Source organism: Grus americana, chromosome 19 (genome assembly GCF_028858705.1).
Source record: "Grus americana isolate bGruAme1 chromosome 19, bGruAme1.mat, whole genome shotgun sequence".
Taxonomy (NCBI): domain Eukaryota; kingdom Metazoa; phylum Chordata; class Aves; order Gruiformes; family Gruidae; genus Grus; species Grus americana.
Window position 1 is genome coordinate 9,039,287 of NC_072870.1, and position 23,346 is coordinate 9,062,632.

Below are 23,346 nucleotides of genomic sequence, written 5' to 3' on the forward strand. Positions count from 1 at the left end.
CCCATACCCTGACTTTCACGCTTCAGGCGCGGATGAATTCAGGCACGTTGCGGCTCAGCTCGGATCGATGGGAGAATAAATCAGGGCGGTGTGGGAGCCCGTGTCTGGACTGCGGGAGCAGGCGCGTGGCAGGCTGGCAGGAGGGCTCTCCCCTCGCCGCCTGCTGCCGTGCACAAGTGCCGCGCGCTCTCCCGGGGTTATGTCGATCTGTACTGTCATGCGTGGGCAACAGCCGGGCTGCCCCCGGGCTGTGCTGGGCATCACCCCCTCCTATAAAATGTGATAGAAAATGATACGATTAACGTGCAGGCGCCAGGGTCCGTGCCCTGACATGCCATGCCGTGGTGAGACTCTCGTTTTCTGCTCAGTCCTGCAAAGCCCAACCTGCTGTATGGAGTGAGATAATAACAATTATAGGGGCGTGAGCAGCACAGACACTGTGGGGCTGCGCTCTCCTGCAGCTCCGCCGCTCTCCTGCTTTCAGGAGGAAGATGCCCTGGGCGAGACTCAGGTAGCTGTGCAGGCAGGGGTGCAGGCAGCTCCCTGGCCCCGGGCAGGGCAGACGCTGCCGGTGCGAGCGTATCTGGGCTGCTCTCCCTGCGCCGCTGCCTGCAGCCACAGCTAGAAAACACCCAGGAGTTTCCACCCCACTGAACATTTGGATGCTCCCCCACTTCCAAGTGAAGCCACGTGCTGGAGGTCTGCACTGAGCATTACTTATGAATTTACTCATAAATATTTATCACTGCAGGGAAATTCCCGTCTCAAAGCTGTGTGCCCTCTGGGTTGTCAGGGTGGAAGTGCAGAGTTTGCCCCATTTCAGAATGGGATGCCTTGGCCCAGGAAGAGGTAGCCAGGCCAGGTTTTGGGCAGCGGGGGGCCCTGCCCACTGGGCAGGCAGCTCACCGTGGGCCGAATGTTGGAACGAATCTGTCTCCTGTGATTTCTGTATGCCTCTAGCATGGCGTTAATCGGCAGCCCGATTAGCCCGACTCATAATTAAATCCTATTGATTAGCTAAATGTCACTGGCACGGAGAGCAGCTGGCAGCAGCTGGGATGCAGCAGGGCCGTTGGTCTCCGTAGAATTGCAGCAGGGATTTTGGGGTTGGGTAGAGGAAGGAAAAAGATGAGGCTCGGTCTTGGCTCCATCACCGATGCCATGGCACACAGCACCATAAAACTGGTCCCAGCAGGAGGACTGGTCGGAGCTGGGGCTGCCCTGGCTGAAGGCAACGGGAGACTCTGCCCCCGTGAACGTGCCCTGTGTTCCTCCTCTGCCTCTCGGGGCAGCTTTAGGCTGGAGGTCCCTCCAGGCAGGGGAAGCAATGGTCCTGGTCCCCCTGCGAGGGGTGAGCGCTCGCGGGAGCAGCTCAGCGGGGCAGAGTCTTCAGGGCTGCTCTCGGACTAAACTCAGCCCTGTGCCAAACTTGTATCGAGGGACACGGGAGGGAGGTAGACGTGACATTAGGAGCCATTTTCCAGGCTCCTGTCACTCTGTCTTCCATAGCACATCTGTTAAAAAAGCCTTTAATAGCCTCCTCAGAAGCTAATTTAATTGAACTGAATTGATGGGTGAATTACAGAGCTGCCTGTCTTTCTCCATCCATTTTCAGGGGAATTTGCTTGCTCGCTTCTGATTTCATTTGCCACGCAGCACCGGGCAGGTGGGGCACCTCCGCCGCGGGAGGCTGTGGGCAGCCTTTGCTTCGCCCGGCGGGGAGCAGTGAGCGTTCCCGGCTGGCCGAACCCCGTCCCGAGCCCTGGCTGCTGTGTCTGCCTGTGGAGCCACAGCCGACACCACCATCACCTTCCTCCCGTCCTCTGCTGCCTTCCTCTTTCTCTGGGCCAGGGGCATCACCGGAGAGGCGCTGCAGTTAAAGCAGAGCCGTTTAACCTCCACTCGCTGCTGCTATTTTTATCCTTCTGGCTCTGCTTTAGAAGCAAAATCTCCTTTGCTGGGCACCGTTTGGTCTCCCTTGCCCCGGGGCAGCACGCTCCAAAGCAGAGCCCTCACCAAGGTCGGGAGCAGCTCAGACCCTCGACCAAGTTGCGCAGATCGGGGCCGGGTGGGACGGAGACGTCCCGGGGGGCTGCCTCGGTGCTGTGGGTTAAGCCGGATGCGTTATTTCCTACCTGTAAAGTATGGAAGCAATTTCCCCCAGCATTCCTCTCTTTGCTTTGCCCAAACCCAGCCCTCGATCATTACATTTCCATCGCACGCAGCCTTTCCACCAGCAGCCCGTACGACTGCTTTCCTGCCAGGTGGACGCGCGGCAGCTGCACACACTCATTAATCCTGGGCACCCAGTGCTCTGCTCATCACACAACGGGCCTGACGAGTCTTTAGCATCACCCAGCCTGTTCCCAGGCCCGGTTTGGAGCCGGGGTTGGATGGGTACCTCTGCAGAGAAACCCTCCTCTGATCCAGGCAGAGGATTCCTTCAGACAGCCTAGATACAGAACTCCCGCAGGGATCCCGCGGCTAGGCTGGAAATAATCCAAGGACTGTCGTGGTGTAGCCGTAATCATTTCCACTAAGGATCGGTAAAAATTAGGCTCCATTTTTCATGCTCCTGTGTTGCTTCCCTACGTCGTGGAGTTTGTTTCCATGCAGACTGTGCAGTTATGGCTTTGGGCTGGCTTTGTGCATCACCCTTGGATAATTTTCAGCCCGCCGATTGTTTAGAAGAGCGGGTTTGTCTCCTCCCTCTGCCCGAAGCAGGGTCAACTCCAGAGCATCGCTATAACAAACATGATCCACATCATTCTGCGAGAGTCTCGTAGAAACTCGTAGAAACACAGAGAGCTGTGAGGGTCTCGTAGAAAATCCATCAGAAATGACCGCAGCGAGCGGTTCCTTGCGTTCGTGCTCCGGCACCCCCAGATTTTCTTGCAAATGCCGCGGCAGTCGGCTGGCGACAGCCTCCCGCGGGCCTGAAAGCTGTTCTTCCTTCAGCTGCGCCTTAATAACGAAGAGTAGGTAGGTGCTATCACACCCTCTGGGAGCGCTTAAAAGTAACACCACAACAGCAGAGGTGTGTGTTTGCTCATAAGCAATTATTAAATGACAAAACCCTGTAATTTTAAACCTTGAAAATCACTGTGCTGATTTACTTAACCCCCAAATTAATTGCGATCAGGGTGTCAGAGTCAGCTGCTGGAAGAATGGAGAGGTGCTTTGCGGCCGATGCCACACGCGGGTGAGGAGCCTTCCCGCAGCCCCTCCTCGGCACAAACCGCAGACGGCGTTTGAACGCTGAGCGTGCTCAGCTTTTGCTGCACAGCCCGGATCTTGCACCGAACCGAACTCTCCTCCTTCCCCGATCCTTTACTCCACGGACTGACAACGTCCCGTGGAAACGGGCATCAGCCGATGGGCTCGGTGGAGCCACCCCACCTGTCCAGTGTCTCGCCATTGTCCTGACTCCTGCTTTTTGCTGTTTCCTCTCCATCCAGGGCCTGAAGCCGATGGACCATAATGGTTTGGCCGATCCATACGTCAAATTGCACTTGCTTCCCGGAGCCAGTAAGGTGAGATGCCTTTTTGCTTCTCCTTCCCTTCCTGGGGCTGCACCTTTCCCTTTGAAATCAGACCCGGGAGGTTTCCCGGGAAGAAGCTCCTCATCCAGGGGCTCCTGGTTGCTGCAACCAGCCCTCGAGTCTCCTGCCCAGGAGAGAGCAGCGGCCAGAGATAAGCATTGGGGCTAAAAATATCCTTGCAGAGGTAGCAAGTGGCTCTCCAGTAAAACACTGCTGGGAGCTGGGTGCCAGCCCCGGCTCCTCGCCCTTGGGAGCTCAGGAAGCCCCCGGGGAACACTGGGTGAAACGATCTGGAGCTATAAACAAACCAGCTCCTTTTTTTCTTTTTTCTTTTTTTTTTTTCCCTTTTTCTTTTGCATTTAAAACCCCTCAGATCATAATAAAGCAATGTATAAATCATAAGGGAAATATTTCTATCTACTTAGGTACAGCGCTTGCTGGAGAGAAGAGTAATTAAAGATATTGATGTGTGGTGAGAGCTTGGTGTAACTGATGGGGATGTTGAATTTAAATGCTAAATGTATGTGTTATGAATATTAATTGCACTCTTATTTTACGCTAAAGGAAAGACCTTTTTGCGGGAGGTATATTTACTTGTTACGGTTCAGTTGAATTAATTCATGATGTTCAGGGCGGTAGAGGGAGTTTTTAACCACATTTCAAGTTCCGCTGGAAATAGGAGAGCCAGGAGCGCTTTCATCAGCGATATTATCTGTCATTTCCATGTTTTGCAAATGCATTGATTAGCATTTCTGCTGGAGGTGATGGAGACCAGAGAGGCGGGAGGGAAGCTCTGAGCACGGGAGCTGCAGACTGCACAAGGCAGTGGGGGGACCCTCTCCTCGCCCCCCGCGTCCCTCTGCCTCTGTGGTTGCCGTCTATGTGCCTTGTTTCCAAGCAGCACCGCCCAGATCTGCTCTGGGAGAGGTGAGCAGATGGGGGAAGATCACGGATGCGTCCTGGGCTGGATGTTTCTGCACAATCGTTCCAGCAGCAGGATGGTCCCCAGGTCCCTCGGGTGTTTCTGTCCCAGCCTTGGGCTCTCAGGCAGCTGCGGCAGAGGGCAGCGCCATGGGAAGCAGGGTGGGATTCGTTCACCTCATGCAGATATCTCCACGTGAGCTGATTACTGACTATTAAATCATTCCAGATGGGAGAAAAAGGTGCCCCCAGAGCTCCATTCCTCTGATTTAATTTGGCCCCTTAGCGCAGGGCAGCGCTAGCTGCTGAGTGATGCCCATCACGTTGCCCTCTTAGCTAAACCCGCTCTCCTTCCCGCCCCCCCGCAGCCCCAGGATCAGGCCCCAGTGGGTCCGAGCAGGCAGCGGGTGCCATCAGGGCGCTTTCCCTGCCGTCCTTGTCACCCCCCGGCAGGCTTTACGCTCCCTCTCTGACACATATCTTGCTGCTCCGGCTGGAGCCTGGCGTGGCGGCCACGGTATCACCGAGGAAGGAGAGAAAATAGGCGTGGGATGAAACCTGGCACGACAAAGTGCCTTGTTTGAAGCAACTTTACAAAATTGGGAAAGATTTAAGGCAGATGAGATATTAAATCAACGGTGATGGCAGGCCATAAATGAGAGCACCTGTCTGCAGTCTCCTTTGGTTTGCATCGCTCTGCTGTTGCCCCTGGACGTGCCTCCGGGCACGCAGGGATCGACTCTGCGAGGCTGGTGCCCAAGAGCAGCGGCGCTGGCTGCCCATGCACTGCCCGGCCGGCACCTTCCCCTCCTGCGCTGCGGACAACCTCCTGCCCGAGCGGTGTGAAAAGCGATAGGCGTTGCAGGGCGTTAGACGCTGCTGCTAATTGAGTCCCTGCCCCTGCATCCCGGTCGGCTCCTGGAGCATCCTGCCTTGCTCCAGGGGTATCCTCCTGCTAACCTGGCGCTCGGCGTTTCACAGCTCCTCAGCCAGCCTCCACAGCGCTACACGGGGCCCCGGGTTCTATCAGAGGCAGAAATGGCTTTGGAAAGCTAAATGAAAACACAGCACAAAATTCAGAGGCTTTCTCTATCTCCGAGAGATCAAACCCAGCACAAAGCATTTGGGAGTGAGCCGCTGCGCCGTGGTCCCTCAACGGCTCCGCTGCACCGGCAGCTCCTCCCACCAGTGGCCATGCCTAGTCCATCTGGAAGAGGTCGTGTGTTTGGGGTGCTTTTGGTGGGGAAAGGACATGCCACCAAGGTGACACCCCCCCTCCCCCCCTTAGCTGCAAGCACAAGCTCTTTTCCTCACCCCATGCTTCACATCTCCCTCACCTCCAGCACAGGGCTGGTGACCCCAAGACGGGGAATGTAGCAGCTTCCCATAAATAAGCTCAGGACAACTTCGAAGTGTTGATTTCACGAGCGTTCCTTACACCGAGCGGCGGCTGAGGCAGGGAATGAACTTTCTGACTTTACGCCTAATTAGAGGGACGATTGCTGCTCTGTCAGGCTGTCCCAGGCTGTCCCCGGCTGGGGTTTGATGGAGCAGCCCTGTCTGGAGGCGCAGCCCTTTGCTTCTGCTCTGCCGCTGTCCCTGGCCTCCCGCTCTGCAGAGCTGCGGCGCTGGAAGGAGTTGCCAGTGCTAACAAAATGCGTATCAAGGAAGTTATTTTGAGTCAGGCAGGAACGGGAGCTGCGCTGGGAGCAGGATGCAAATAAACAGCCAGAACAGCAAATTGGTATTTTTTAATGAACCTGCAAAGACATTTTTTCCCTCTCTCTCTCTCCTGTTGCATAAATGAAATCCCTGTCCTCTTGCTGCGCTCTGCCAAGGTTCCCATTTTGCTGGCTGTTTCCAGGATGCGGGATGCGGGGTTGGATCGCTTTATAAATGAGCAAGTCGCCTTGTCTCTGCCGCTGTGGTTATTGCTGCGGTCAGGGTGGATTGGGGCCACCCCGTTGAGGACCGGCTGGGTTATGGTGCTGGGGCAGAAGGGCGACAGCGCCAATTGCCCCTTCGTCCCCAAACCGTGCTTCCTTTTCTCCCCTGTCCCTGCTCTTCGGCGCATTCGGTGCCCAAACGATCGCCTGGGGCCGGGTCCCACTGACCGCTGTCTCCTTTGCTTTTCCAGGCAAATAAACTGAGAACCAAAACGCTGCGCAACACGCTGAACCCCACCTGGAACGAGACACTCACCTACTACGGCATCACCGATGAGGACATGATCCGCAAGACCCTGCGGTAGGGCCCTGGGCGGGGGTGAGCACGGTGCTGAGCCCGGCACTGGGGGGGGACGTGTGTCCCTTCCCGTCCCCTCGGGACCACCCCAGGCATCCCTCCCCATCCCAGGGAGCTCCCGGGGACCCCCATGCCCCAGCCCCACAGGACGGTCCTGGCAGCTGCTGGTGGCAGAGTTATTACCCACCAAAGCCTATCACGTGCACATGTGCCGCACGCGTCCGTCACCCCCGCGGTGACCGACACTTGATTTACAGGAGCCGGGGCTGGAATGGCCGGTGAGGAGTGTGGTCCTGTTTTGTCATTAACTTCATAACTCACTCGCTGGGCTCCTGTTTGGTTTGGTTTTAACCTCTTCATGCCCAGCTCTTACGGGCACGTGTTAAAGGCTTTACGGTCACGTCTTGCTGTGAAAATCTCCCCGGGAGAGCTCTGGGCCCCTCTCGAGGCTGAGCTTTTTGGAAGAAAGCTGGAGGCATCTGTGAATTATTGTCAAACTAAGTGAAGAGCGTTTGTACGTATGCATTCTATTCTCTCGGTTTGGTTCGGTGTCTGCACATTCAGCATCTCCTGGCAGCATCTCCCGGGGGCTGGGGGTCGTTGCGTGGGGCTGGAGGTGGGCAGGGGCAGCACGGCGGGGCCGTGCGGGCTTGGAAGTGCTGCTCCTTTGGGAATGCAAAGGTTGTCGTGTCTTGGCCACTGTCCCAGCTGGGCGAGGGCAGGGGCTGACCCAGAGCCTGCGGACAGATCCTGCCCGGGGAGGGTGCTGGGTGGCCTCGGGCGCTCCATCGCCGCTCTGATCTGGGATTGCTATGCAGGGGGATTTGCTGTAAGATCTGCTGTCAAACAAAGGAGGATTTTACATCCTACTCCAAGGACTCAGGGCTTTGTCAGCTCCGTGGCTGGAATCTGACCCTCCTTATTTGCAGTGCCCTGGGAGTTTATTATTTTCCCCATGACGAGAGTGCAAAGCTGCTCTATGAAAGGTCCTGCTCGGAGGTGAATTTGGGCAGAGCCCACCTGTTATCCGCAATGTGCATAGAGATGAGAAATTTAGCGCCGCGGATTATTATTTCACATGGAAAATATTAGTCATGCTCAAAGTGCTGCAGGCTTGTCGGGCTGGGAAGGCTCGTTTATTATTATTATTGGTGGGTATTTTTATTTTTTTTTTTTCACTCCAGGCTTTGAAGTTTTCAGTCTCTTCAAGCGTGGAAATCGGTTTGTAGAGAGATTTTCGGCTGAGTTGTTTGCTGAAATGTGCCAGGGAGCAGAAGGGCTTGACCCCCACCTTTCGGGGACCCTGGTAGCTGCTTCTCCCCGGGGAGGGGCTGCACTCGCCCGCTCCTGGGAAGCAGCAGGGATGGCAGGGCGGGGGGGGGGCACGCAGAAACATGTGCATGGGCCAGGCTGAATTTCCCCTTCTCCCCGCAGAAATCCCTCGTTAGCACATCCCCGCTCCTGCCCGCCGGCGTGGGCACTGCGGGCACTTTGCAGGGAGCCAAGCGTGGCTGTGGGCTCCCGCAGGGCTCAGTGCACGGGGCTGTGTGTGCCCCCCCCCCCCCAAAGCTAAACACCATGCACGGATCCCTGTACCCCACTTGCAGGTAATGCACAGGGACCCCTCGCTCCGTGGGGGGACATGGCTGAACGGAGACAGCGTTTCTGTCTTGTGAGCTCCACAGGGGGCTCAGGAGATTGCTGGTGTGGTCGGTTAACGGCCAATTACCCAAAGCAGCTCCAAAGGGCACCTTTCCGGGGAGGCGAGGGAAGCCTCGGGCTCGCCTGCGGTGCGGTTGCCCCGTGCGAGTTCCCAGCCGGGCGTTCTGCGGGGAGTGAAACTCCCTGCGAAGCCTCATCTGCTCATGCAGGGGCAGCATCCCCGGGGTTTGGCGTCTGCCCGTGCCATCAGAGCCATCCCTCTCGCACCTTCGCGCCCGTCGGAGCTGCGGCTTTGCAGGGAGGTCCCAGGCTCTCCAGCGCTCTGCATGAAGACTGTGCTTTGCAACTGAGATTTCCTTGCTGGCAGCCGACCCTGGAGAATTAGGTGATAATTAAGGATCAAAATCCTCTCCACGTGGAGAGGAATATCCAAGCGCAGTTCTGACTCATCGGCATTTGCAGCTAGCCGATGGGATTTGCTGGAGCTTGTCCCCACGGAGGCGGCAAGCTCCACAGTGACATTGCCACGAGGGCCGCCGGTGGCCGGGAGCACCACAGGGGCCACGCGAATCCCCACCTCACCCCCAAGCATAGAGCTGGGGTCCAGATGGAGCAGACTCCATCCTGTGGGATTTAGCACAGCCTAGTCTCTGCCAGCAACGTGGCGGCACAGGACCCCCCGGCCCCACCACCCCGGCACTAATGAGGCTCAAGGTTTGGGCACCTCAGCAGCCCCCGTCCCTGCGTGCCGGCGGGCAGGACCAGCCTTTTCCTGCGTGGGGCAGAAAGGGAAATCGCATCCTCGGTGTTACCATGGCAGTCGGCGCACCAAAGATGACCTAAAAGCCGGTGAACTCTGGGCTGGATGGTATGTTTTTTAGAGGGGCTCAGGTGGCTCTGCCGTCTCCCTGGGAAGGTTGTGCGAGCAGAAAAGTGGAGAAGTTTGTGAAGTGGAGCTTGCTGTAGGGCTGGGGCTCGTGGCTTTGGTTTTGCCTGAGAAAGACTCTGGGGAGGAATTAAAAGAGACAAACTTTTGGGTGGAGAAGGTTTCCCGGCTGGCACCTCTGCCGTGGGGCTGTCGCCTGTCGTGTGGGCCATCTCCTCCCCTGGCTGCGGTGGGTCTTCCCAAGGGGTTTTCAGCCTCTTCTCTTGTGGGGACCCCAATAAATTTTTCTAGTCAGGACTCTGATCCGGTTAAAAAATGTCCCACATGTAGATGGGTGTGTAAAGGTCCAAATGAAAAAATGTTTCTCAGTCCCATCTCTGAAGCCAGCGTACTGCAGGGTGGGTGCAGGGACACCCTTGGTGGCCCCGTGTCCTTCCCTGTGCTCGGTGCTTCTTCCCATGCCGAGCTTTGGCCGCCAGCGCAAACGGCTGTCGCGGCACCAGGACCCAGCCTGCCCTCGGGCCGTGGCGTGTGCTCAGCTGCTCTGCCCAACGGGTTCGGCAGAATTTCAGGTGGGAACTCAGACTCTTGCCTATGGCCTAGGGAATTCCTCTGCTAAAGCAATGCTTCTGAGCATCGTGGCTCCATTTCTTATCTTGCATGGCGGAGCCAGAGCCCAAAATTCAAGTGCTCTTCATTTTCCTTAAGAGCAATTCCCCAGCCCCTTTTTTTCTTCTCTCCATCTTCACGGTTTAAGATATTGGCAAAGGAGATTTTATTTATCCTGAGGCAAGTTTAGATGAGATGAGACTTCTTGTAAACCAGCCACAAGGTAGAAAAATCCATCTTTTATTTTCATTCCTTGCTTAGATTTCTCTTCTTTCCAGACACTGGATATTTAATCGAGTAGAAGAATGGAAGGCTGAGAAATGTTGCACCTCCTCATTTAGACACCTAATGAATTGTGTCCTTACTGCCCAGCTGGGGAGCGATCTTTGGGTTACATGAGGAGGGATGGATGGGCTGGGGTCCCTGGCACCTGGGGCTCACTGAGGATTTTTTATTTTGGTGTGGGCTGAGCTGTTTCTCCTCCGTGAGCCTCTCCATAACCCCAGTGGCAATGGCCCTTCACCTTCCCAGTGCTACTTCCTGCAGGAAGCATCTCCCGTGCCGTGTATTGTCCCACCTTCGGTGCTTCTCTTCGCCCACCCATCATCACGGCAAAATATCTCCTCGTTCGCCAGGAAAAGCTGACTTCAAAGCTGTGGGGACACTGGCTTTCCTGGCGCTAATCAGGAGAGGCTCCTGCAAGGCAGCTGCTGGTAGTTGAAAGAGCATGAGCGATGCTCCCCTTGGTCTTGGGAGGTGATCGTTCCCCAGGTGCCTCCTTGGTGCTGAGATTCACGGAGAGGCAGGGAACGCGATTGCAAAGTCTCTTTAATGTAAAAATAATGGTCAAGATCAAAGCTGCCGCCAGCCTTCGCCTCCCTGCTGCCTGGAGAGCGTGTGATGCAGTGGAAAGGCTGGAGAAACACTCAAAAATCTTCCCTGCCCACCTGGGCTCTTGGTGGGACGTGTCCAGCACGGGGCTGGAGTAGGAGCATCCGCTGCCGCCTGGAGAGCGGTGTAACGAATCCCCTCTTGCCCAATACCCCAGCCCCACGCCGTGCCCTGACAACCTGCCCCTCATCCCCGTGCGGCCTCGTCCGAACTGGTCGAGCGACTTCGCTGGGACGGACCCAAGACCTGGGAGCCATTGGGGTTCACCTCCCCGAGCAGGACCACCCCCTAGGGAGAAGGAGAGGTGGAGGCAGCCCAGCTAATTGCACTGGCAAGCAGGATTTTGTTAATGAATCAACCCCTTCAAAAAACACCAGATACTTCAGATTTCATGAAACGCAGCGGGTGGGAGGATCTTGAAAGGTCTCATCCATTCATTGAATTAAATATCCTTGAGTCTAGCCCAAGGCTTAATAGCAATGAAACCACCCACCATCCTGAGAGGAGCCAAATTCAGAGCCGCTTGAAAGACGCTGGACTCGGAGAGCCGGGGTGGCTGGGCTGGGGGGCAGGTTCCCTGCCAGCACCAGGGTAAATCCCACCCTGCAGTCCCCGCTCCCAGTCCCTGCCTGCAGGCACCGTTGCTCCCAGTTTGTGGGCTGAGCACGGCCGTGCCGCAGCAGCTCGGCCGCGGTCTCCGGTGGTGGGAAGCCAGGGTGCATGACAGTGGGAGGCAGAGCAATGCTGCAGGGGAAATTGGAACAGGCAGAATACAGTCGCCTACATTTAAATAATACATGTAATATGCAATAAATAGATTGTGTTCATAATAAATATCAGAGCTGGTCAGATATTGGATACAATTATTCATATCCAGATATATTGGCGAAGCCATGCATTATTCATGTGATGCTCAGCTAGCCCACGAATGCCAGGAATTCTTTGTTTAATCATGTGTTTGACAAACATCATGACTCATTAAATATATTATTCAGAAAATAGTATTTGCTCAGGTCTAATAGGCGTACTGCAGACACTTAGAGATTTGGGATCCCAAGTTGCTTAGCTCCAGAAGCACTCAATGAGTTTTGCTGCGGGCATGCTCCTAATTGCATCTAACTTCTGCTGTGGCTTCTGTGCTCAGACTTTGAGGCATTTTGTGATGGAGCCCAAAATGTGACTGAATCCTCGTTTTTTTTGTCTTGGGGAGAGCTGGATAGTGCCTCTTGCTATTTTCTCTCCTTACCAGGTGTTGCCTGTCCTTAAGCCAAGCAGACATCACCTGCGCATCTGCTCCTCCGTCGAGAGCCTCCCAAGTTGCTATAGGGACCATAAGGGATCTTAGATACAGGAGATGCGTCTTCAGGCTCCGCTGCCTGTTACGTGCACGCGCGTTGTGGAAAAGGGTCCTCGGTGACTCCCGTTGTCCCCTTTCCACGTCGGGAAAGAGGCCGGAGGAACGCGCGTGTGAGGGCAAGTCGTGAGTCAGCGGAGCGGAGTGGCTTGGGCTGCGCGGTGAGTCAGGACTGCAACCCGGGAGCCCGGGCTGAGTAGGAGGGAGAATAAGTTTAACGAGCAGCGATTGTTCACTTGCTGCTTAGTTTTCTTCCAAGGTGGTTTTCACAGCCCTTAACTTAAAGATCAGGACCCCCTCAGTGGAAGTTGTCAAATCAAAAGCTGATCTTGAGGGATTGGGTTTAATAAAGGGGGGTGGTTGAGGTAGAGGGCTCGGCATGGCAGGTGAACGTGGCTGCCGGAGGCGTCTCTAGCTGTTTGTCATGGAGTTGATTTTCTAACCCAAGGCATAAAAATTCCATCACATCGATTTCTCGTAACAAATTTCAAGCCAGTGTAATTGCATTACGCCTGTTTCTAAAGGGAGGGCTGGGGCCGGAGCTGCCTGCTCGTCTGGCTCGGGCTCGCTGCCTTCACTTATGGGGCCGGTGCCCCGCCAGCCTGCGCCGGTGGAAAATACCGTCCCGTGAAGATGAACCGCAGCCAGGCAGAGGGGCTGGGGCTCGCGGGCTGAGCCTGAGGGACTGGGAGGGCTGCCATGGAACTCTGCGTCTGAACCGCCTCTGGCCATCACACACAGATGGGCACGCAGCGTGTGCTAAGGTAGGTAGTGAGGGGCTTCCCGTGTCCCCGCGGGCAGCGAAACGGGGCTCCGTGGGGCTCTCCAGCCTCTCCCTGCCACCACCACTGAAGTTTTCCAGCCGTTTCCTTCCTGGGCTTCCGCCTGTCCCGGGTGGTTCTGGGGCCCCACAGCAACGCGCAGCAGGACATTGCATTCGGTACCTTGTGCTTCTGGGACACAGCTCGACGACGTCGGGGGAAGATCTTGTTACTCATGTTCTTAAGAGGTAAAACCGGCACCAAACCCTGCCTCCCCGAGCGTGCCGGAGACGGCACCGCTCTGCCACTGCCAGGTGTAAGAACAGACCCCTGGCTGTCATGTCAGCTCCTTGTGAGGGCCACGCTCCTCTTCAGCCCGGCTTTCGTGACGGCGCTTGCTTTCCCTCCCCAGCGCTTTGGCCAGATGGGCGTGGGGTTGCGCACGCCTGGCAAGTGCCGCTTCTTGTCTGGAGCTGCTGCCGCCGCTGCTCCTTTTTTGGTTTTGTTCTTTAAAAGAGAGGTGAGAGGAGGACGGGAAATAGGAAATATTGTGCCTGCATTTGAGATTCTCTTTGAGGATTTTACTGTTGCGGTGGGGTGGATTTTTTCGCGGGTATCTATAGTAACGCCGCATCCAGCTATGGTTTTCTGGAGAGCAGCATTCCCTGTCTTCCCACTTGTATTATTTTTTCCAAACCCACTTCCTCTGCCGCTCCCCGGCCCTGACAGTCCTTGTGCCGTGCGACGGAGCCGTCCCCGTGGCTCCCTTGCCACCTTGTTAATCGCTTCTGAGCATGGGGGTGGTCAAACCATCCATGGATAAACCATCCGCAGATAAACCATCCATGGATAAACCATCCACGGATAAACCATCCAGGCGCTGCGCAGGCCAGAGGCATGGCGTGCAATTAGTTACTCTGAGGAGGGATCTTTAATTACTTTCCCACTTCCTGAATAGACCCGGTTTGTCAAAACCCGGCAAGGCAGAGCGTGGTCCCTGGAGGCAGAGGTGCCACCCGTGAGAGATGGGCGCCCACAGGAGTGGGTGAAAGGGAGAAAAAAATCAGGCGGCAGAAGGACCAGAAGACACTGTAGGAAGATTTAAAAAGAGGGGAGAAAGGAGAGAAGGGAAGGGAACTGCCTTTCCTTTATGGAAGGGGAGCCCAGCCGGTCCCTGCATGGCTCCGGTGGGGGTGCGGGATGTGGGATGCTCCCTTGGGAGGGGGACAGGACGGCTTTCCCTGCCCCCGGCTCCAGGCAGCGCTGCTGGGACACAGCCAGTCCCTCACAAGGCAGCCACCACCCTCCTGGCCCCCTCGCTGGGATTTCAGGAGCCGCGAGCAGAGCCTCTCTGCAAGCACTAACTTTGCTCTTCTGTCGTCTCTCCTGACGCCCGGAGCGGGCTGGGAAGCAGCAGAGAAATGACTCATTAGCTGCCAGCTCAGGGAAAGGCATTTATAGCTTTCGCACGGAAAACAGCTCAACATCGCCGTCACTGCCCTCGGACGCAGGCTGCCGTCACGGAGTGCGTCCCAGGACTGCGACGGGGCTGGGAGAGCTTCGCCTGGCCGAGGTGTGATGCCTTTCACAGACTGCAAATCCCTCCCGGTCTCGTCTGCATGGTGGGGGAGGAGGTGGAGGACCCCCTCCGTGTCCCAGACCGGGCAGCCAGGTCCCCAGTGCCAGGGGACACCCTGGGTGAGAGCTGCCATGTTCAGAAAAGTGCCCGAGCTCTTCGGGTGGGGAGGGAGGGAGCCCTGCGGGGACGCACGCTTCTCCCGGCCACGCAGTCCGGAGCGGGTTTAGGAAGAGCGTCCTTGGCCAGGCAGGATGCAGCTGGGCTGGTGGTGGCTCGGAATAGTTTCGCCTGAGTCACCAATGACTTTGAATTTTTAATGGAAGAGCCATTAAGATGCTCGAGGCCCCAGGTTGCTTTTCCAACAGTGCCTGGGTCGGGGCGTGTGTTAGACACAGTGACTGCGGCACCCCAGCGTTGTGGTGTTCAGGGTTTGTGAGCATCTCCCTGGAGGGACCCCAGTCCCTGGTGGGGTGATAGCCATCCCAAGGGGTGCAGGAGCCCTGGCCAGGAAGGCGTCTGAGCAGGAGAGATGGCCGTGGTGGCTGTGGGGCCCAGCCAGGACATGCCGGTAGCTCCGCGTGGGCGGCTGTGTGATGGATCTGGGAGACGCGGTGTAGCACGGGCTCTGCCTCCCGCATCCCTCTGCTTCCCCAGACCTGGCCCGTCCTCCATCCCGGCAGCCTCAGGTGTCTCGGCTGCGGAGGTAAAGCAGACCAAAATATTGGGTGTCACATTTAAACACCGTGAGCTGCCCTGGCCGGGCTGTAGCGGTGGATTGATGCTCGCAGGCTGCCTGCGAAGGAGGTGCCCGGCCGCTGGCCTGGGAGACCTGCAGCGTGACGGGGCAGCCCCTTCCCTCATGCCATCGCCTCCCCTCTCCCCGGCAGCCCCACTCACCCTGTGCTCATTGCAGGATCTCGGTCTGCGATGAGGACAAGTTCCGCCACAACGAGTTCATTGGGGAGACGAGGATCCCGCTGAAGAAACTGAAGCCCAACCAGACCAAAAACTTCAACATCTGCCTGGAGAAGCAGCTGCCGGTGAGTGGGGGGGGTTCAGAGCAGCGTCCCCCACTATGGGCCCGCAGATGCAGCAGCTTGTCCCTGCGGCACGTGGGAGCGTGGGGTAGTTTTACCCCTCAGACGTGATCAGGGATGGGAAGAGTATCCCTCACACCGGGGAGGTGGGTGTGCGGCCGCGGCTGTGTCCCAGAGCAGCCCCCGGACTGGGTGCGTTCCCTCCCCCAGATAGATAAAACAGAGGACAAGTCGCTGGAGGAGCGCGGCCGGATCCTCATCTCCCTCAAGTACAGCTCGCAGAAGCAGGGGCTGCTGGTGGGCATCATCCGCTGCGCCCACCTGGCCGCCATGGATGCCAACGGCTACTCCGACCCCTACGTCAAAACGTGAGTGCTGCTCCGCGGCCATGCGAGACACTGATGCTGCCAGCCCTCGGTGAAGCCCTGCTGTCCCCTCTTGCCTCTCCCTGCAGTGGAAATTAATTGATCTCATTAGGAAATGCAAATGAGGATGTCACGGCAGCAGTTTGCATTCGCCTGGAGCGTGTTATTCCCCGGTGATTATTTTACAGCGTTTCAAAGTAACGTGGGTGCAGGATCTGCCCCGTGGCGTGTGGCCGTGCCCGCCCCGTGCCGGGGCAGCGCGTTGTCCCCGCTGACTCAGCGGTGGCTGGGTGCCCGTGGTGCCCCACCGGCACTGCCCTTGCTTGGAGAGGGTCTGCGGCAGGGACACGGCCCTGGGGACAGAACTGGTGGCCCAAAGCAGACGGGTACGGTCAGGTTTTGCCGATGGCACGGCCCCAGCCCGGCGGGTGGTGGGTCTCATCCGGCAGCGCGGGGATGGGTATCGCCCGAGCGGGACGGTGCCTGTGCCTGATGGTCCTGGACCTCGCTTAGCACCTGGGAGGCCCTTTGCTTTCCTTCCTGGTGACACCCCAGGTGTCAGGGTCTGGCCCTCCTGGCCGGTGGCACTGGGGCGCAGGCATCCCCAGCCCCAGGGGACGGGCAATGAATCGCCCCCTTCCCCGGGTCCCCAGGGAGAGGAGACTCCCAGCCCAGCTCCCAGCCCGGCAGCCAGCGGGGCCATCACCCCGCGCTTTGGAAAGGCTCTAATTACCACGTGTGTGTAATTAGGTCAGACAGCACTTTAATTGCAACCCATGGCTCGGGTGTCTCCGGGGCCTGGTTAACAGAGCCGAGGGCACGTTCACAGTTCCCGCTGACACTTTCCAATGTAAATGACTGGGAGTCCTTTCCTTTTGAAAAATACCAGCAATATTTTTAAAAAAAAAAAAGAAAAAAAGCCATTAAAATGACTGTAATGGGCTGCTGCGACTCAACCTCACCCAAATGATTCAGGGAAGTCCGTGTCATCAGGGGCTATTAAGGGATGCTGAGGAAGGTGATGGTTTGCTGACGCAGAACCAGGCTGGCGTGGGGCCCCGCATCGCCGCAGCTCCTGGTTTTTGGGTGGATGGCATTTTTCAAATTCTCTCTCTGCAAAGCAGGGGGACGTGGTGAGGAAGTGCCAGCAGCGCATCCCCCACCCCGCGCACGTCCCATGTCCCCGTCTCCGACGTGCTGACCCAAAACCGGCACTTTTGGGGATGGTATTTGTTAAGGCAGAGCTACCGGGCTAAACCGTGCCTGGCGCCTGGGAGGCCAGTGCTGGAGCGTGTCAGCAGCACGCTTTCGCCTTCCTGTGTAATTGTTCTTTTGGAGTAGAGATGTTTGCATAAGAATCCGCTCTTGCATTTTGAAATGCTCATCAGAGGGTCAGTCCCTAAGTAACGTAATTTCCTTTGTTGCACACAGTCGTTTGGTAGGTGTCCCTTGTGCTATCTGCAGTAGATTGTATCTGCAGGGCTTGAATCAGAGCAGATCGACAAGCGGCGCTTCTCGCTGCAAGCCCTAATTTTTTAATTATGAGCAAGATCTGGAAAGTGTAACGAGGAAGCAGAACCGATGTTTAGAGGAGCACCAGCACAAAATGATGATGGGTTGACTTTGGCCTGGCCCAGATTTCAGGTGCTCCCTCTGCTCACTGGCACTTTAATCCCCTTTGCTTTCGGGCCCCGCCGCTGCGCTGCAAACTATCTGCAGGAAACAGCAGCGCACGAAGCCGCAGCCGCTGCTCCCGCTCCCCCCTTGCACACCTGCGTGTGGTTTCTGTCTCCTGGCAAGGCTCTGGCTGAGCAGACCGGTTGCACGGTCCCAGGTCTGGACTGGTTCTGGGCTGGGAGTATTTGATTTTGGGAGCTGGGAGCATGTGTGCGGTGCCAGTGTCCCCTAGGGACTGGAGACGGGATAATCGGTGCTCTCTGATGGCACCCACCGAGGACTCTTGTGCTAACGTGGGGAAATGCTGCTTCCTTCCAGCCATCTCCAGCATTTTGGCAGGGGAGGGGAGGAGGGAGCTGCAGGTTTCGGGGGGCTCAGCCACCCATCTCACCACACCTCTGCTCAGGAGCTGGTCCCGCAGCCACAGGTGCCCCCGCCTGTGCCCGGGATGAAGAGGAGGGCTTGGGCAGCCCTACCTGCCTTCCTCGCTGGGAGCGGGGACGGGACCTGCCCGTGACCGTGCTGCGTTGGTCTCCTTGCAGTTACTTGAAACCGGATGAGGACAAGAAATCAAAACATAAGACGGCGGTGAAGAAGAAGACGCTGAACCCAGAGTTCAATGAGGTGGGTTTTGGCCAGTTGTGGTTCTCACCTAGAGGCTTTTCTCAGTCCTCGGACTTAAAAGGAAAAAAACAAAAACCCTTCAACCTCAGTCATTAGGTGAGGACTCAAGGCTGAGTTCCCTGTGGGTGGCAAAGGGCAACAGCCCGAGGAGGAGGACGGATAACCCCCCCCTCCGGGGGTCCCAGCCCTGCAGGAACCCGGCTTGGGTTCCTCCTGACTCTGTCTCCTCTCCCCAACAGGAGTTTTGCTATGAGATAAAGCATGGCGACCTGGCGAAAAAGACCTTGGAAGTCACAGTGTGGGACTACGATATCGGGAAATCAAATGATTTCATAGGTGAGTGGGGCCTTCTTGGCCTCTTTTATTTTTTTTTTTATATTCACCTTCTGTGCCTCTTCTTTTTTCATCTGCTGCTCTTCCGCACTTCTCCAGCCTCTGGTTTTGTTCTCCATCCTCACATTCATTCTTGTTGGGTTTCTGTTCTGCTTTTATCCTGCGCCTGAGCCGCCTCTCCCCCAGCCGACCCCGCTGCTCCTCACTTCAGACACCCCCACGTGAGGAGCACCCAAGTGGGGAGAAGATGCATCTCCCTCTCCCCTTCTGTTTCCACATCTTTTCTTGTGAATAAAAACCAGGTCTAACGGGGAGGTTTCATTTTTCTCTGTTGGATGTCTTGGCTTCAAAGCACAACTGTTGTGATTTTGTTACTGGTCACCATGATTTATTGCTAACACGTACCCAGTATCTCTGACAGCCGCTGCAATCCCAAGGAGCCTCCAGCCCTTGGCACAAGAACAAGCTGCCCGGGGCAGGTCCCGGACCGCAGCCGTGAGGGGCTGGGGAAGCTGGGCTCTGATTGCCCGTCTGTCGCACCAGGTTGGGGCATAGGGTGCATGACCTGGCTCCGTCTGGCATCCCTCGGCATCCCTCGGCATCCCTCGCAGGGCTGGTGCTCACCCCCCCCCCCTCTCTCTGTGTCTCTCTCAAGGTGGAGTCGTGTTAGGAATTAATGCCAAAGGGGAGCGGCTGAAGCACTGGTTTGACTGCCTGAAAAACAAGGACAAGAAAATCGAGCGCTGGCACACGCTAACGAACGAGCTGCCGGGGGCCGTCCTCAGCGACTGAGCGCCACGGGGCCGCTCCACAGGCGGGCACAGCTCTGCCGGCCACAGCCTTTGGACTTCTCTCGTTTACGGCTTTGGCTACGGGGGATCGTGGTACCGGGGCAGCCGGGAGAGCGGGACGCCCCACGCCACGGCCCGGCTGCAGGGAAAAACCCTTCCCAGGGAACAAGGCAGCGGCGGTTTGCTCTGCTCGGCAGGTCCCGTCCCCCAAGGCTTTTCCAAAATGCCTCTTTGCACCCCGACACGCTCACACGCACTCGCGAGCATGCGCGTGCATGCAGAGACACACACACACACACACACACACGTGTGCACACGCACACACGGACACCACACGCCTGCATGCCCTGCAGTTCCGACTGCTCTCCTAACTCTTTGCTATACTGAATCACCTTCTCGCTGCCTTGCAATTCAGTGGCGACAATGAATGCGTCCGTCTCCGTGCGTGTATCTAATATGAGCAAAAGGCATCACTCAAACATGGAACTATTTCCTCAAGGCAGTTGTGCCATATTTCTGGTGGTTTGTCAGTCTCTGTGGTTTGGGCCTAAACAGTCTTTTATGCATTTAAAGCTCCTCCCTTGGAATGATCGTGTCCCCTGATAACCTAGGAAGACTGTTTGCTTTTCTTCCAGGAATGTTGTGCTCGTCCTCTCCGATAACCCGCGTGATGTTAGGCAGCAAGCTGAAAGGGCTGCGCAGACCGCGCCTTCCCTCTCGCAGCCCCCGGGATCGGGTGGCTTCGCGTTTGCAGAAGTGGAGGGGCAAAATAAAAAAAGCTCTGCGAAGCCGCCAGCCGTTCCTGCTTCCCGGGACCGGCAGCGAAGCCTCACGCTGCCCTCACAGCAGCCGCTCTCCTAATGAAACCATGCCTTCCCGCCCGGAGCTACGCAGCCGGGCTTCAGCATGGCTGGTTTTCCAACAAAGCCGGCTTTCAGGCTAAATTTTTCTGTCACTTTTCCCTTAGTCATCCTTTTCTAATTCACACCATTACCTAAAACCCAACCAAGGTGATTTACACCGCGAGCCGTGGGGCCAAGCCCGCATCACGTTTGCGGACGCTCAGCTCCAGCGCGGCCATCAGGTTGGTCTGTTTTCTGCCTCAAACAGCACGCAAACCAAATTTCTGTGTACGGCACAGTTACAGTATAATAATATCATCATCATAATCCCAGCTGTCTTCCTCTGTGACCCACCCTGTCTGGTGGGATGAGCTAAAACTTTCTGCGAAATGCTGCACCTTGCCAGAAATTTTTGAAGCCTTTAACCCCTGATTTCTTAGGAAGAGCTGCTGTTTCCCCGTCGATCCCGATTACCGACAGCTTCCGAGCCCCGTAGCTGTGTGTGCGTGCGTGCGCGCGTGTTGCCGATTTTTTTTGGGGGGGGGCGGGGGGGAGGGAAGCAATCGGATCTCTGGAAACCCACGTTTACTTTTCAAAGTGACGATCGTGTTACACCTTGTTTGATATGGGGGGGAATAAAACAACATTCATAGGGGCTTTTTTAATAACTTAATATTTGTAAGGCAATCTACAGATATGCATGGATTTTATTTGAATGCCGGCAGTGTGTCAAGTAGGATGTTCCCGGTAATCCTCTCTGTCTGTCACTGGTCCAGCACCTTAAAACCTGGTTTGGGTCTGAGCTTCCAGGAGAGCTACGGGAGCGCGGGGTCGGCTGTGCCTCCCTTTTCTTGCAAAGTTACTTTCAACCCATCCTTTGTTTCAGCACATCTTGCCACGAAACTGGTTTGCGCCTGAGGCGGAGTAGGACGCGACGTGTGCGGGTGGGTTCCTTCACTTCGTATCCCGGTCTTTTCGAAGCGGACGGTGCGTCCGTCCGTCCCAGCTGCATGCAGAGTGGTGGTCGTCATGCCAGGCCTCGTGAAATGTTTGATACTGATGTTTTGCTACCATGTGAAGGCTGCAGAAACTGTCCTTACCTGCATCCTAAAAGACTTTTGTATTTCAGTATTATCTATCTGTGTACTTTTTGTCAGTTTTGTTAATATTTATAACGAGAACCCAAAATAAAAAGGGATTAAAAAAAAAAAAAAAGATTGGTGCCAGCGGTGCAGCTTTTGAGTCTCCCAGGTCGGTACCACAGTCCCGGGGGCGCGTGAGCTTGGTGCGTCACAGCGCATCTCCGGTTGATGAAGAGCTGGGGCCCGGCAAGGGTTCAGGGAGCAGAAGATGGTTTTAAAGCTGAGCACAAGGTGCTGCTTGGCTTTATTCCCCACTCTCCAATCTCTTGCTAGTGAAAAAACCCAACAAACCCATAATAATACTGTAACTGCAGTGGCTCCGTGTCCCCTGCTTTCACTGGGAGCCCTGCTCTGCCTCGGCAGGGTGCTGCGACATTCGCGCGGGGATGTGAGCGGCAGTGGGGGGGTGGGAGAGAAATCAGTCAAGGGAGGATAAAAAAAAAAAATTTAAAAAAGAGAAAATTTAAAAAACCAATCTCTGGCCTTTCTGAAGTTCCCATTAAGCTCCCATCACCTAAGGCGCTATTCGGTGGCATTAGCAGAAGGGTGTTGAGACACCCCGCACGGTGCCCGTGGCATCTGCACGGATTTTGCCATCTGGGAGGCTGCGACCGTCCTCCCCGGGCGAAGGAGCAGACACCTCCCTGGCCTGGGACGGAGCTGAGGTGCCGCTCGTCCCCGCAGCTGCTCCAGCTGTGCTGTTTAACGTATGTTTTCCTCGCTGTAGTTCTGGATTGTTTCAATGCGTATTGTCCGAAGTTAACACTCGGGCGGCGAGCAGCTGGGCTGCTGACCGTGCCGAAGGGATCCCCTCCGTGGAGGCAGCCGTTTCCCGTGGGACGCCCCGACGGTGTTCGCACCCACCTCGCCTTTCGCCATCGCCGCTCCTCAGCCTGGGCCGTCGCGTTGCAATTAGAAACCCGCCGACGGCCCCTGCACGCGTCACACCGGCCGCTGCAGCAGTGTGTGAACAGGGCACGGGCGGGTGCTTTCGCCAAAGCTGCGCGGCCCAAGTAGCCACAAAACCAGCGTGACCTGAGCTTCCCGCATAGCCAGCTCCATAGACACACCCCTCACATACAGACACACACACACACACATATATATACCCCCCCGCAATACAAATATATGTAGCTAGAGACACACATTATATATGCATGTATACTCATGCATATAGGTGCATATATACGTGTGTGTGTGTGCATATGTGAATGAGTTAATTATATGTTTGTGTCTGTTTATCTATTTTTTTAAAATAAAGGCTTGGCATGCCCGCGTGCCATCTGTACCCACTGCCAGGGTGCAGGAGCCAGGGGAGCATCCCCGGACACGTGCACGTGCAGAGCGCGTCAGGGCAGGGCGCAGCAGCGCCAGGGGCCAGCGGTGCCGTGCCACAGCAGGGTGGCTGGTGCCACACGGCTTGTGCTGGCCCCGGCCCTGCGGCAGCCGCCCACGGTGTTAATCCATCGGCTCCGTTTAATCAGCTCAGGGACCAGCTCCCGGTGCACCACGGGGCTGCGGCCGCCCACGGCACGCGCGGCTCAGCGATACGGCTCTGTCTGGTTATTATCGTTACAGTTAGATCTATCTGCCTAAATATATAGCTATACGTAGAGAGCTTTATTAATAGATACACATATATGCATGCGTAAGTGTATAAATGCACTATCTATATTTTATATATAATTATTATATGCATAAATATGCATGTATAAAATATTTAGAGATTAGAATTTATTAATGTATATACTTTAAATATATATATACTTTAAATATATATATACTGTATGTATATATAACTCTCTACACACATACATTCACTTTCATATAATAATACAATAAATAATTGTTATAGTTATATATAATATAACTTAATAATATAACCTAACAAATATACATATGCATGTATATATAAATACATGCATTCTTATATATTTATGCATATGTATATAAAAAAGATATATCTTTATATAGGCAGCTATATAAACATGTGTATGCATGTATATGTATATATACAGGCATTCTATATATTATGATGCTGTGATATATATAAAATATAAAATTACATGTATATAAATGTGTGTAT

The 23,346-nt window shown here is 55.7% G+C and overlaps 1 protein-coding gene across 2 annotated transcripts in view; it reads left to right on the forward strand.

The window, feature by feature from the left end:
• The window catches only part of DOC2B (double C2 domain beta), a 35,992-nt gene extending 14,659 nt beyond the window's left edge, over window positions 1-21,333 (forward strand). Inside the window, exons 3-9 of one of the 2 annotated variants that reach the window (XM_054847699.1) lie at window positions 3,459-3,533; window positions 6,601-6,710; window positions 15,363-15,489; window positions 15,697-15,854; window positions 18,071-18,152; window positions 18,392-18,488; window positions 19,141-21,333. In XM_054847699.1, coding sequence (XP_054703674.1) covers window positions 3,459-3,533; window positions 6,601-6,710; window positions 15,363-15,489; window positions 15,697-15,854; window positions 18,071-18,152; window positions 18,392-18,488; window positions 19,141-19,277 — 786 coding nt within the window. In that variant the 3' untranslated portion in view covers window positions 19,278-21,333. Of the gene's footprint in view, window positions 1-3,458; window positions 3,534-6,600; window positions 6,711-15,362; window positions 15,490-15,696; window positions 15,855-18,070; window positions 18,153-18,391; window positions 18,489-18,584; window positions 18,943-19,140 lie in introns of those variants that run through there. The other variant, XM_054847700.1, reaches the window with a different exon arrangement.
• Window positions 21,334-23,346: the final 2,013 nt, after the last annotated feature.